Here is a 13,899-nt window from a genome sequence, read left to right as displayed (position 1 = left end):
GTGTATATACATGACCACTGGCTTGTATAGTGGTTTTCACGTGAAATTGAACGGCGAATTTATAGTTCCATCTTTCTACATTATCGTTATTCCCTATTTTAGAATTCATTCATTCTCCGCACCGAAATATCTCAAACTCGGAACCGAAACTGGGGAAGAAATATCGGAAGAAACGAAAATATCGGTACTTGAATGCTTGAATGAAATTATAATAAATATTAACTGTTAAACCCAAACTCGTCAAAATTTCCTAGTCCCCCGTAAATACCATTCAAACATAGAAGAACCTAACAGCTCGACGTATCTCAATTTCCAATTATCCGATCACAATTATTTGTCGAACCGAAAGCATTCGATCTGAAACTCGGCTCGTCTGATTCGACGTGCTTTAATTCTCTAGATGGATCCTGGTGTACAAGTGTGGCGGTTAAACGCGACGGCGACCTTTTCAAAATGTCAGCGAACGTTATAGACAGTTAACCAGGAGGAGGAGGAGGAGGAGAACAAATACACGGCGACCCTCTTTCCATGTCTTCTATCCTTCAGGGGATTAAAGTTATGATTACGAGCACCCGGGTGCCAAAGGATATAAATTTTAAAGCCGCTTCTTGTCGCACGTTCGACGGAACAGCGATATTGGAAACTTTCACAGCACGCACTTAATGAGACCTCTCGTGAACCAACTGTCAATGAAACTATTTTAAGAATTTGATTTTTTTTTTCAGGGTCAAGGTTGAATCGTTTTTAATCTCGAGGGGTACATTTAACAACCCTTCAATTGGTACTATATTTTGGAATTTTTGATAAAAACAATAAAGATCTCTCTCTAATTAAATCAAAATTGAACCTCTTCATTAAGCGCCACGTATAATGTACACATATTAATACCTAATAAATAATGTTTCAGTTATATTCGTATTAACAAGGTATCACGTTATAGATATTAACTGCAATTAAATCGCGATTACCGAATGATTCGCTTCGATTCGTAGCAGCGCCCATTTCCGCGCAGCGGAATTTCCATTTGCCGCGAAATATGGGTGACGTTGGGTGCTTTATCGTGAAACGGCTATCGATTGCTTCTGCCACTTGGTATTTTTTTGCGATACATATCCCGCGATGAAAACGTTACTACACGTACAAGATATCTACAATAGTAATTAAAGCGACGATTTCAATTTATATTTCTTTTTTTCAATATCAGGTGCAATTGTTCGTGACCAGAACTATTGATCATGAAACAAGTCGCACTTCTCGTGCAGTTATGTGTCAACGTTATTATATGTATACAATATATCGACGCAGCGATGGTCGCGTTAGCGCGTTATTGATTCTGAGTAATGCAGTTTGAGAACTGTTTACGATAGTTCTCAAAGAAACGTCAGGTGCACTCGATTCTCGGTGTTCTGAATCGTGAAACCATTAATGAGTATGTTTCCAAATTTATTATTCTTGATATAGATTTTTCCTGTAGGTTTAAAATAACTGTTGCACAGGTGCTTTAGAATAAGCATAGACAAGTTTATTTTAAAACTGAAAACCTTTAGCTTCATTCACTCGAAAAGAATTATGTACCCCTTTGCTACATTGTTATTCCCCCCGGGAAAGTATAGAAGGAAGAGCGTGAATCACCATTCGTGAATCGTGACACATAGTTAACAACTGATAAGCGAAAGATATAGAATTTTGTAAATAAACGAGTTGTTTTTCAAAGGCTGAACGGACAGCGTGTCATTCAAATTGATTAAGAGACTGTATGTAGGGCAACAGTTACGCTCACTTGACATATTTTTCGAATACTGAATTGCTGTTTTTTGTTATATTGTTGAAAACACTATACCGTGCACGAAAATATTATTTTTCACAGAAGATAAATTTTCGATAAAATAAATTATAAAATAAAATTTACCACTGTTCTATGTTCAGAAGAATTCATAAAAAAAGGCATTGTCAGTTGTATAAAGAGCAACGACTAAGTAAATAAGTTAAAAATTCCTACGTATGCCCTAACGAGAGCCAACACGCGATTCTACTCGACCGTTGTCTGACCATTATCAGACTATAACTACTGCGCGAGCTTCGTTGCCTCGTCTGATATGATCGGTCCGCAACCACTGACAATGGCCCGGCCTGTATTCGCTTGTTCTTTTCACAGCCGCATCGATGTAGGTCATGGCAACATTATATCCAGGATTTTTTACAATCCGACCACTGAATTACTACTAGCATTCTACTCCTACGCTCGCCTTCTTTTCCTCTTATTCTAAATACTTTTTTTTCCCCTATCTTTTGTCTTTACCTCCTTTTATCCATTTTCTCTGTCTACCTTCTTATTCTTCTTTCTTTCCCTCGACTTTTAGAAAAATTATACAACATTCTAAACATTAGCATAATGAAATTGTGCAGAGCTACCTTATACCACACGATTTCTCTCTTCCAATGCTGATGTTTCATTCCGAACAAAGTACCCTTTGAACGCTTTATCGCGACTAAATGTTTACATACGAATATACTATTCTTGCCAGGAACTTAGAAGCGTATCAAAGGTTTCCTGTGCAACAATAGAAATCTACTCACGCGTGATCGTCCCCCTTTAACCCAACAATGGATCTTCTATAACGGCGGTTCGACGGAGTCGTATTCTATGCAGCAGATATAATCAAGAGAATTTAGGTTGAAGCATTTTTGAGTCGGTCGGTGGATCGATGGAGTTCCCGAAAGGGGTGGTACAGCGTCAAAAAAAGAGACGAGAGTTAATTTCCAGCAGGATTCCCTCCTCGTGGCAGCCATTGTGCACAGGTTGGATCATCGGCTGAATCGTGGCGTAGAAAATTATTCGCGGAACCATTGTTCGCGGAAATTGATCTCTTTGAAGCACGAGACCGACGTATTGTTCCCGGCAGTCTCTTACGAGACGTATCTACTCGCTACGAGGAGGATTATTTGCATTTTGCACGAACGGATCGCATTGTTCTCGGGATTTAACATTTTTGAAATCGAACCGTTGATATGCTTCTGCACGTACTTCTTAGGTGTACGAAGGTCTACTGGTATTATTTCGAATACCAGCTTTTAATATCTCGAATTTTCGGAAGCATCGTTGAACGCGTAATATAATTATATTAAATTATATTAGTAATAAGTTAATACAGTTGTATTATTTCCACATAATAATTTGTCTATGGTATGCACTATTTTTTTGCCTCACCTATTTTCTACGACTGATGGGGTTAGGGGTTAATTTCCAATAGCATGTTTCTCCGACTATATAAAATAACACTGTTTCTGTTTGAAATTTGTTTCAGCGATCACTCGATAAGCAATCGCGTGGATCAACGGGGTCATCCGACGCATTGCGAGTGCGGCGAGGTGACGAGGCCGTTATGACGACGCGAGGAAACGGCCGAGAGTGCCCTGGCCACGTCGCAATCTGACTTCTAGGCCTTGTTCTTTCACTTCCACTCTCCCTGCCCTCGGTCGTTCGAATTCCAACCCCTTTTCCATCTAAAAATCATCGCACCTTGTACGTTACACCCAACCCTAATCTTCCACTAGCACCCGAAACACATGGATACACGTGTACAAATTGATACTGCAGCACCGTGCAAGGAGCAGAACAAGTCAACAGGTACAGCACAAGAAAATGATCCCTCGAAAACGGAGAAATATCTATTTCTCATAAGTGTTCGATTGGAAATAAATATTTATCACAATTTCTCATATAATTATGGTGTAAATTAAAGAGTACCCTTCTCTTGGAATTAATGAATCCGTTTTGAAACCCTTCGAAAGGAAAGCTAACATGACAATAATGAAGAAGCTTCAGAAACTTCAGTATACTTGTGAAAATAAATGAAAACTTTTAAGAATTTATTCACAACTATTTTAATGCCTATCATTGAATGAATTTTTTTAGTTGGCAAAAAATTTCTTTATAATTACAATGCAAAAATCTAATAATCCTGAGGGATTTAATTGAGGGATTGTTTCCTTGTAAACAAAAAATAATAATAAAATCAACAGGACACAGTGTCCTAAAACTACTAAGTTAGAAATTAGGTTACGTAACTGTAATATGGCGATAGTTAAAATGCATAACTGCCCGTTTAAGTCCGACGAAAGAAGAGCGATCGAAAAGTCGATTGAAAATCATCTTAAGATTTATTTTTTATTAGCTCGTAAGAGGTTGTTACAGGGCTATGGTCGATCTAACTCGAAGCACCATTTTTCACGAAAAGCTTCCTTCTTCTATGAGCTTTCTTTCATAGTGATAGATGATTGAAATAAACGTCGAGATTATACAAAATATTGCCAGGTATTCAAGTGGAAATAAAAATTGATATCATATAATTTTCTTCAAAAATATTTTCCTCTGTCTAAAAAAATAGGGCAGATATTTTAACTGGAATAAACTATTGAAGAGAGCCACAATTTTAAATTCTAAATTTGAATCACTAAAAAAAGATCTGTCTCAGACACCTCGTTTCATATCATTTGTATAACAAAAATTTCATTCGGTATATAGGAGGTGCAAAATCTCGTCAAAGAAGTCACTATTTATTTAAAAAATTCTCTCAGCAATATTTCTATGAAACACATCACGATTTTCCAGGAAAAATTTACTGTTTACTCACAAAATTTCAGTCCGTGTCAAAGAAATCGTGGTTCGTTTACGAAAATTCACTTCAGTTGCTTTATTTTCTCTCCAATTTTATCTTACTTTAACTTTCGGACGGCGGACCATGGAGAAATTTTAAAAATTAAACAAAAAGAATATTGCTCGACACTTTTAGAGGGAAAAAAACGAGATGACGAAAATTCGCGTGGTCGAATACATAGGCGAGGGAAAAAAACGTTCCCATCCACCGTCTCGACCTTTTAAACATCACGTTCATTTGCATATTACGAGCTGGCGAGGTTGTGTGCGTGTGGAAGTTTGCCAGCAACCAGGAGAATCGGGAAGCCCGCGGTTCTGCTCGAGATTGTCGATACCGCGATTCTCGATAGTGGAAAAAAAAAAGGTTCGCCCTTTCGTTACTTGTCACTATACAACAGGGTTGGCATGCACCCCAACGGACAACCGGAACCACCCTCGGTCGTGCGAAAATCCATCGTCACGATATGCCAATTACCGAGTCTAGTTGCAGGTGTGCAATGTGTAATTCTCATCGAAACGCTGGTAATTCGTATTGCACGAAGAAATTATGATCGCAACTGGATAAAATATGGACGTGTTAAAGAATAGCCCTTTAAATATCCCTAACCTAACGTGATTCACTGATTAGCATTAGGTTTAATGGCAACCGCTCACTTTTCAAGTTTTAAAAGTTAAGAACGGCTAGATAGAAGGAGAACCGAGGAGGAAAAATGGGACAAAAGTTAATCGATCGTTAGGACCGTAGGCCTCCCAACAGCCAATTTATTTTCCTGCCACTAGGAGGTCGTTATTCCGGAGAACGCAAAAATGAGAAAGTTAACGGGCTTGTCGTGGTAAATCGCAAGACGAACGAACGGTCGAAAAAGGAAGAGGCGTCGTCTTCGTTCTCGATATCTTTGAGTATCGAAGCGGAACAATGGACGAAAATAAGAAAAGGGAATCGAAATTAGTTCCTTCGAAAACTCGTTTCTCCACCGAGATATTTAAATTAGTTTATCGAGAAAGAAAAGACGATCTCACAAATTTTAGAATCGTGAAAGTTTCTCTTTTTTTTAACCTATGAAGAAAGAAAAGAGGGTAAAAAAGAGGGCAAGAAGATAATTCAGTCGTAGGATCATTACTTTAAATACCCCATTAGGGGGGTATGTAATCGCGTGTAAGATTCATTGCACGGCTAGCAATATGTAATTGTTACTATTACAGGTATTAAAGAACATTAACAAATTACTTGAAGCACGCGACGATACGATAACACAGGCCATCGTTTCGCGAAATCTTGGCAAAAACGGTGTGACTCGATATCGTGCAGAACCGACGGAAGTAGATATATTGATTAATCGTAGAAATCTATGTGCACCTCGTACAAGTCACGGTGTGACTCGAAAAATATTGTGAAATTCATTTTATGACCTTTTTACAGATTTCTCTTCTCGATTATTCATGCATTTAATTAGGATTTTCATTTATAATTAATATAATTTAATAATTATAATGGATAAAGGTGTTACATGAACGATGTAACATTTTTTCAAAAAATGATATCCAAAGGGACTCTCGAAGGTTTGGTAGCCCTGGCCCCCAGAAATTTTAAAGGGGTACACTTGTCAAATGGTTTCAAAAACTCGATATTTTCTGGAAACTCTCTTTTTTGAAAGTATCACCAGTGACCAAAACAACACGTTAATCACGTAATGAAAGGAAAAAAAATAGCATCGTTGAAGTGCTCTTACGTTCCGTTTCAATTTAACTGAATTCATCCGTCATAATGTCACCAAGGTGGTATCGAGCTCATAGTAGTGTAAATTTTGCTGAGTAAGAAAAAACTTTGAGACGAATACACTTTTCTGCAATGCAGGACTGAGTAAAGGAGTTTGACCTAGATTTTCAAGGGGTACTCGTACGCAGTCGAGGAACTGAAATTTCTATGCACGAACAAACGCTACACGTCGATTAATGCGTTCCTAACGATCGATGAAATTCTTTTCTCCAAATTCTTCTTCCTCTGCTTGAAAATTCTTCTCGTCTCGAGAGGAATTCAAGTACCACCACCTAAACGAATCTATTCTTTAAAACCATCTCTGTTGCTAATGATAAGTTGATAACGATCATTCTAAGTCACACTCTCGCACGAAAATTTTAAAATGATTTTTTTTTAATTTTAGCTTCGGTGGTACGCGTTTATGAAGAGGTTGAAACCCGTTATTTTAGATCATAATTTATTTTAGATCATCCACTGGAACCGTCTCCTAAAATTCACATAAACTTTAAGAATAACGTCGCTCGAATAATTTTCAGCGATACCGTATTTTCGCATCGGTTAATCTCACGTCGGAACGCCGTAAAATGTAGAACGAACCTCCATGCCCTCTTTCGTGTTGTTTCCCTCTTTTTTCCCTCCCTTTTTCCATTTTCATACTGACATTTATGCTTCGAAAGTTCACGAGATCGCGTGCTTCTTTTTGCTGAACGGGAGGCACATGGCCAGCTTTTTGGAGCCGCTCAAGTTCCTTCTGGCATGCAAATCATTTGTATAGCCGCCGTTTGAATCAAATACATTTATAAAACAGTAAGAAAATATACCAAACGCTGCAATTATTGCAATGAAAATTTTATGTAGTTTGTCAACTCGCGGATAATAGTGTTAAAATAACGCACGCAGCATCGTGCGTCATCAGTTTATCAATTTTGTAAGCGCGTTGCTATTAATTTCATTATAACGTAATGAGCAACTTTTCGGTTAATTATCCCGCTAATATTTGTTGACCATGCAAATTGGCCGCGATTATATAACACGTGCATCGTGTCAGAAAATTGTTAATCAAAATAGAATCACTTTTGATAATCAATTTTCGTATAAATACGATAAAGACTAAAGAAAATAATAATTTTTCCTATATAAAGTGGACGAACTAAATGTAATATATAAAATATTTCAACAAAACCTCGTATAAGATGATAGTTTTTCTAATATGATTTTTGTTCCAAGGAAATGCATGTCAAGGTGTTTAAAAATACCTGAACAATAGAATTTTCTATTAGTTGGAAGAAACATTGAGAAATGAAAAGTTGAACGGCAATTTAGTGAACGTCGAAAAGGAAATAGGGAAACTAGCGTGAAACGGAATTAATTTCGTGTCCCTCGCATTCTTTACCGTCGAAACCTAATGCCAAAAATCAATCTTCTTGCATCGTGGAAGCGAAGAAACGTTCGACCTAGGCAATAGATATATTCTTCGACGAGCTAGCTGGCAATCTCCTTTCCATGTGTTGTAGAAATCAATTTCCGATATCGTTATACCTATGCACCTACATAATCATTAGAAGTACAAATTACTTCAATATTGAAGAGTGAACGATAATTGGTACATCACAATATAGTTTATAAATTTTTATAATAATATGTCCTACACCTCTAAAACCTCTGTAATTATACAAACGTGTATACCTGGCAATACATAATTTGATTACCCATCACAGAAGAAAGCTTACAGAATTAAAAAAATTTTAATGTACATTAAGTAACATTTCTTCGTGTATGTAATCAAATCGTAACCAGACACTACAACAACGGCTCTAAATCGCTTTTATGGCTACGAAGAAAAATGTGCTTCGAGATTTAGCATTCTGTTCTCGTATAATTAAGTCTTGCAATGAGGACCCTTCAGTCTTACTTTGTTCCTTTCTCTCCAGACGAACTCGTAGAGAATCAAACTAGCTTAAGTCTAACGTAGATAGAGACAACACTAGAGATTAAGAGGTCGAAGGCAGACATCGCCCTCTCACGAGTAATTAATAATAAACAATTAACCTTACAAATAAAATGAAAAAGAGATAGAAGAAAATTGATGGAAGGACGAGGTTTGCTTTCGACGTTGCGTTAATTAATTATACACATATGGGCACTGCCAGGCTTGCAACTCTGATCAAAAGGACAAACCGGCACGGCCAATCAGAAAATTTCTGATCGTCGACGATGAAAATTGAACTATCAAAAAATCAAGGAAGATAATTTCGAGACAGCTTTCTCTATAAATGCCGGAGGAAAGCTCTGACCAAGCTTCGTTAAAGACCACTTGCGTGCAAAGATAAAAAAATAATAAATAGGACAAAAAATATATGGTCACGAGCTTAACGTACCAAAAAAAAAAAGAAAAAAATCGAAGCAGCTGAAGAGAGACTTAGAAATTCAAAGACGTTCACACTCTAGAAATATTTAACCGAGTAACGAGCCGAAATTTCGTTAACGATTTTGTACGCTAATTCCTCAGCTACTTTGTATACCCTGCTAGGGTGTCTTAGAGGTACGATTCTTTTTTAATTGAAAAGCAACGTGACTCTTCCTGCCGATAATTGGAAAAGCAATTCAGATAATAATGTTCTGCTTTGATGATTATCCCATTTCAAATTACAGATCTTATTGGAAGGCATACATAAAATAATAATTTTATTATTTTATTGGATTATTTTTCAAGCAAAAAAGAGTTTCTCTCTGATACAAATTTAATGAAATTCTCGCAATTTTTCCTACGTCTATTCTTCGTCTACTCTTAATAAGTCTACTCTTCGTTCAACAAGAATTAATTTGCAATTTCAATATAAGATTACTATAATAAAAACCGATTTGACTTTAAGTACCTTCAAATAAGGCGAGTAATCTGAAATGAGAAAATTAAAATGATAAATTTGTCTACAAAAAAATTTTTCTTGGTCATCGACAGGAGAGACAGAATAAAAGAAAAATGAAAAAATTCAAGGAGTTGTACTCGTAATTACGTAGCTATGTTTTAAAAGTTTATCGACAAACACTGTACACATGATCATGCGCATACAGAACACACCTCTGTACAGAGAGACACGCCAGTGTAAATTAGGCAAAGCTGTAGCCTAGCAGCAGAGCAAACGAAATCGAGTTGAAGTTCACTGAATGGAGATTCACGATAAGCGCGATGATATGTTATTTAGAGATGTATGAGAAGCCGAAAATGTCAGGAACCTGATGGGCCGGGTCGGGTCCCGAATGATGTGAGATTTTTGGTCTCGAAATTCTCGGACCCTACCTGATTCTGAAAAAATAAAGAAATTCTACAATCTAACCCGACAGTTTCAGATTCTCACACATCTCTATGTGTTATCAATCGAGTGTTAAGAGTATTCTAATAGCCGCCCGATGTTGGCATTTAGCTGGTCTAAACCGCAGAGGGTTTGTTTCTACTAATTATATACGTATATAATGAATATACATATATTATTATTATATATACATATATATATATATAGTGCTGTTGAGTTTTATTGGTAAATGAGATTATAAAAAGTCGATATTTCTACCAAGACGTTTGTAAAAACGTATACGAAATGGACGGAGAGTAGTGTGGAACGCGAAATCTTGAATCGATCGAACTCTCGCTGGCACAGAACGATTTGAATTTCTATGATAGCCGAATCATCGAAAACTAAAAATGAAATTAAGACACGAAGAAATATGTGACAGTCAAAGCGTTGACCGATGATGTGTTTACCAATTTGTACGTCGAAATTTTATTTCGATGTTGATCTCGTTTTCCAGAGTAATAACGCTTCTGAGTTTTGTTTTCCTTTAATTTCACGCAGCAGTGAATGCATGAGATATTGGATTAATATGGAAATTATAATGAATTTTGATGAACTTCTTAAAGGGAAACTGTGAATTGCACGTTAAATAGATATCTCTCCTCTGACACAAAAATGCAAACGTATAGAAAAGTGAAATTAACACTTGCTAGAAATAAATGACACGGGTTTCATTTCGTGTAAGAAACTTGTTAAGGTACTTGAAAGCAATGCGAAACGATTTTCTGGTAAAAGAAAGTATTAAAGCTTCAGTAAAATTCTTGGAAACTTTTATAATAAAACAATATTAAAAGTTTCTAAAGAAGAAATTTTTTTAAATAGCTCTGGAAACTGTTAATAAAAGTACTGAAATAAATGTCACGAAAATTAAATGAATTACTTCGGTACTTTAACGCATACGTAGCTTTGAATTTTATTTTGTTATATAGAAAGGAGATTAAAGTGAAGAAAGTTATTATCCAATTTTATATAAAAGTGAAGAAAATGGCAATTGTAAGTGGAATAGGAACGTTAGAACTGGTTACCGAACATTTCGGGATCATTGAGTTAAAGAGGTATCGAAAGTTCGAGTTCCCTGTCAGACGTATGTGCAACTTCATCCTCGAGTGCAATCTCTGTTCCGTCGCTGTCTTATTTCGAGCACTGCTCCACCGTCCTGACCTTAATTGTAGAGTAACCCAGATTACAGATGCCGAGAGGGAAACGTAGATAGAGGCTAGGAAGAGCGAGAGGGAGTAGCTAGACGAACGAACAATCTCAGAAACGATACGGCCAGCCAGCTTTGTCATTAAGGGAAACCCGGATCACCCAGCCTTGTTGCGGCTTTTCTAATTTTCCCGGCTATTTTACCCACGGCTGTCCTAGTCCTGCAACCAACTTTCGCGTTATTCGATGCCCAACATTCGTTCTTTCAACTAACAGATCTAACTTTTATTGTTTAACACTATAACAGCCGGCATTTCTCTTAAAATTGCCTACAAAAATCATAGAACATGAACGCTTATTAAATCTGTTCTTCGCAGTGAATTATACAGATTGATAATTGAAAAAGCCAGCGAGGTGTTAGAGTAAAAGAGAAACATGAAAGGGCGTGGGTCATACGGGTAACCCGTTTAATCAATTTTTCACCTAGTTTCATCGTCGAGCGACCTGTTTCTAATAAAATCAATTAAAGATCAAAAGCTAACGCGACACGTGAGAAAAAGTGATTTTTTGTTAAAAAAAAAAGACAACAATAGAAATCATGGACTATTCCTAAATTCGATCTTTCAAGGATTAAATTAAAAGTGAAGAATTTCTTAATCAAATCTTGATTTCTATTAAACTGAATCATACTGGTGTTACACATTTAACTATGATAAAATCAAATGATAAAATTGGTATTATTCTTCGTATCTATAATTGATTTTCGATGCTTCATTAAAATGAGCGCATAATTGTCAAACTACTATTTCTTTTGTTAGATTTACCTTTGAAAGCATGTTTAATTTGTCCGTGAGCATATCAGATAATCGTCAATAAACTCGACACTGGAAGCGAGTATAAAATATTTGGCTGTTCGCGTTCGCGTATAATACCGAACGAAATATTCGTGATTACCGTTTCGTCGAGGGAGAGATATTGTTTTCCGGCCACAGGTCGTTGTGTTTGTAAATGCCGATGCAAAGCAACGTGTGCGTGCAACGTCGGTTAGATAGCTCAATAACGAGCATTGTGTGATTCTCGTGACCCGCGTCGCATCGATCAGAACGCTTCGCTTCTCGAGCGTTATCATTCGCTGCTTTCCGATAGCGATGCGACCAATACCAGAGAAAAACGTCGCGAACAGTCTGAAAAGTGGAAATTCTTGAAAATCTGTTCTCACTGTTCGCTGAATTTCACCGATTACCATCGCTAATTTCATCCTACTGTCCGGAAATGCGAGCATTCGCCAACGTAGATGCCTCGCCGCGAGAATTTATCACGATCGTTAAACGAATTTGCATTTTATGAAGATGGTATCGAGAGTAGGGAAAATGTAAAATCTCGCTTGAGAATAGGGACACGGTTGAATTCAAGCTTGCATTTTAATTTGCTGGTGAATAGTAAGAATGTTGTTCAAATAAATAATGCAGTAATTATGGGATGAAGGAAAGTAAACGAGAAAACAAGTAAAGACGATGGAATAATAATTTTGTGTTCACCTGGCTTCCCCAGGGAAAATAGCGACGTTCCCTCCCACCCTTCAGAGTTCTCTGAGTTTTAGGTACCAGAGTTCCTAGGCCTCCCCTAACACTTGTAATAATTTCAACAATTTTCGATCGGATAAAACAAAAGTAATTAGAAAGTGTATTCAATCCCGGGTACAATAAATATGAATGAAAATACGAAAACTTTGGAGCGAGCTCTTAGAATCGATTTTCTCTAAAGTAAGGTTCATCCGATAAACTTTTATTCCACACATTCAATCTATTATTCCACGTAGAATCTGCTACGGAGCACCGTGTACGTGTACGAACAGAATAAAATTTATTATCCCATTTTCACAGAAGACGAACTGCGTTTTAAAACACCACTGCGTGTCATACTGTAAAAAAAGTGATATCCATTATTTTCAGAAATATTTCAATGTCATGGCTCTAAAAATGTACGTTTAACACTTTAACTGTCACATCGAAGTTGCTGAAAATTTTATTAAGTATTTTCAACCGATCTTGTCTGTTATTTTTACAATATTTCAAATTTATCTTCCTTTTTACGATCGAATCTTTGTTTTATTTTTACAACGATCCATTTTCTCGACAAGGGTGTCGCATGATTGCAATGTAACTGGAAATTTTTCTTATCAAGAAAATCGTTCTTTCTAGCGAGAGCACGACCAATTGCTTACCAGGTGTAATGTTACATAAAACTTAATATGTAAAGTGATACGTATGTACATGTATAACATACAAGATTCCTGATTTTGTAAAACCAGCGACACGTGCTACATAGAACAACAATAAAGGTGATATATGATGTTTTATAAAAGGGAACTCGTTCTCTGAGGTACGTGATCTTCATTTCCCCGCAATTTTTCCTACCCATTTTCCTTTTCCACCTGTTCAACATGATGAGAACCGCACGTACGTACATGCTCACTTACAGTACGAAATTTTTATTCAGGTTTTTGAAACACGTACGTACAGTCTGTCACGTATGTCTGTTATGTCATTTTATAAATGAACGTCAATTATGGTTACACAAAGAATTAATTATCGGAATAAAAAATAAAGCAAATTTAAAGTAAAGAACGAAGTATACTTTTCTCAGCACCGGATCCCACCTAATCGTGGCTTTGCGTCACTGGTCGAACGTTTACTTATTTGCAAGGGTGTGGCGGACTCACCCTGTATATTCTATCTGACTGACTACCATTCACTTTCTGGGCGCGGTGGAAGGTTCAATGAAGTTCGTGTCAGAAACGTAAATTCATAAATTATAAGTTGACCATGAACCAGCGAGGGTCAGTGCTAACTTTGGATCAGTTGAATTGTCCGCTGACAAAATGTATCGATTGATTTTTACCGCATTACAGATAGCTATCCGAACGGATGTACAGTAGAATACTGGCCTATTTTGCTTTGTGCGACTTCCTGTCCAACCACACCGGC

General features: G+C 36.8%; 1 protein-coding gene across 1 annotated transcript in view; it reads left to right on the top strand.

Moving 5' to 3' along the window:
• Positions 1-13,898, top strand: part of Teh1 (tipE homolog 1 phospholipid transfer protein) — a 35,303-nt gene extending 21,405 nt beyond the window's left edge. The window contains exon 3 of the mRNA XM_034316694.2: positions 3,306-13,898. Within this exon, the coding sequence (XP_034172585.1) occupies positions 3,306-3,387 (82 nt within the window). The 3' untranslated portion in view covers positions 3,388-13,898. The remainder of the gene's footprint in view (positions 1-3,305) is intronic.
• Position 13,899: the final 1 nt, after the last annotated feature.

The sequence above is a fragment of the Osmia lignaria genome, chromosome 16 (assembly GCF_051020975.1).
Source record: "Osmia lignaria lignaria isolate PbOS001 chromosome 16, iyOsmLign1, whole genome shotgun sequence".
In the NCBI taxonomy this organism is placed as follows: domain Eukaryota; kingdom Metazoa; phylum Arthropoda; class Insecta; order Hymenoptera; family Megachilidae; genus Osmia; species Osmia lignaria.
This window is presented reverse-complemented; position numbering and strand designations above follow the sequence as displayed.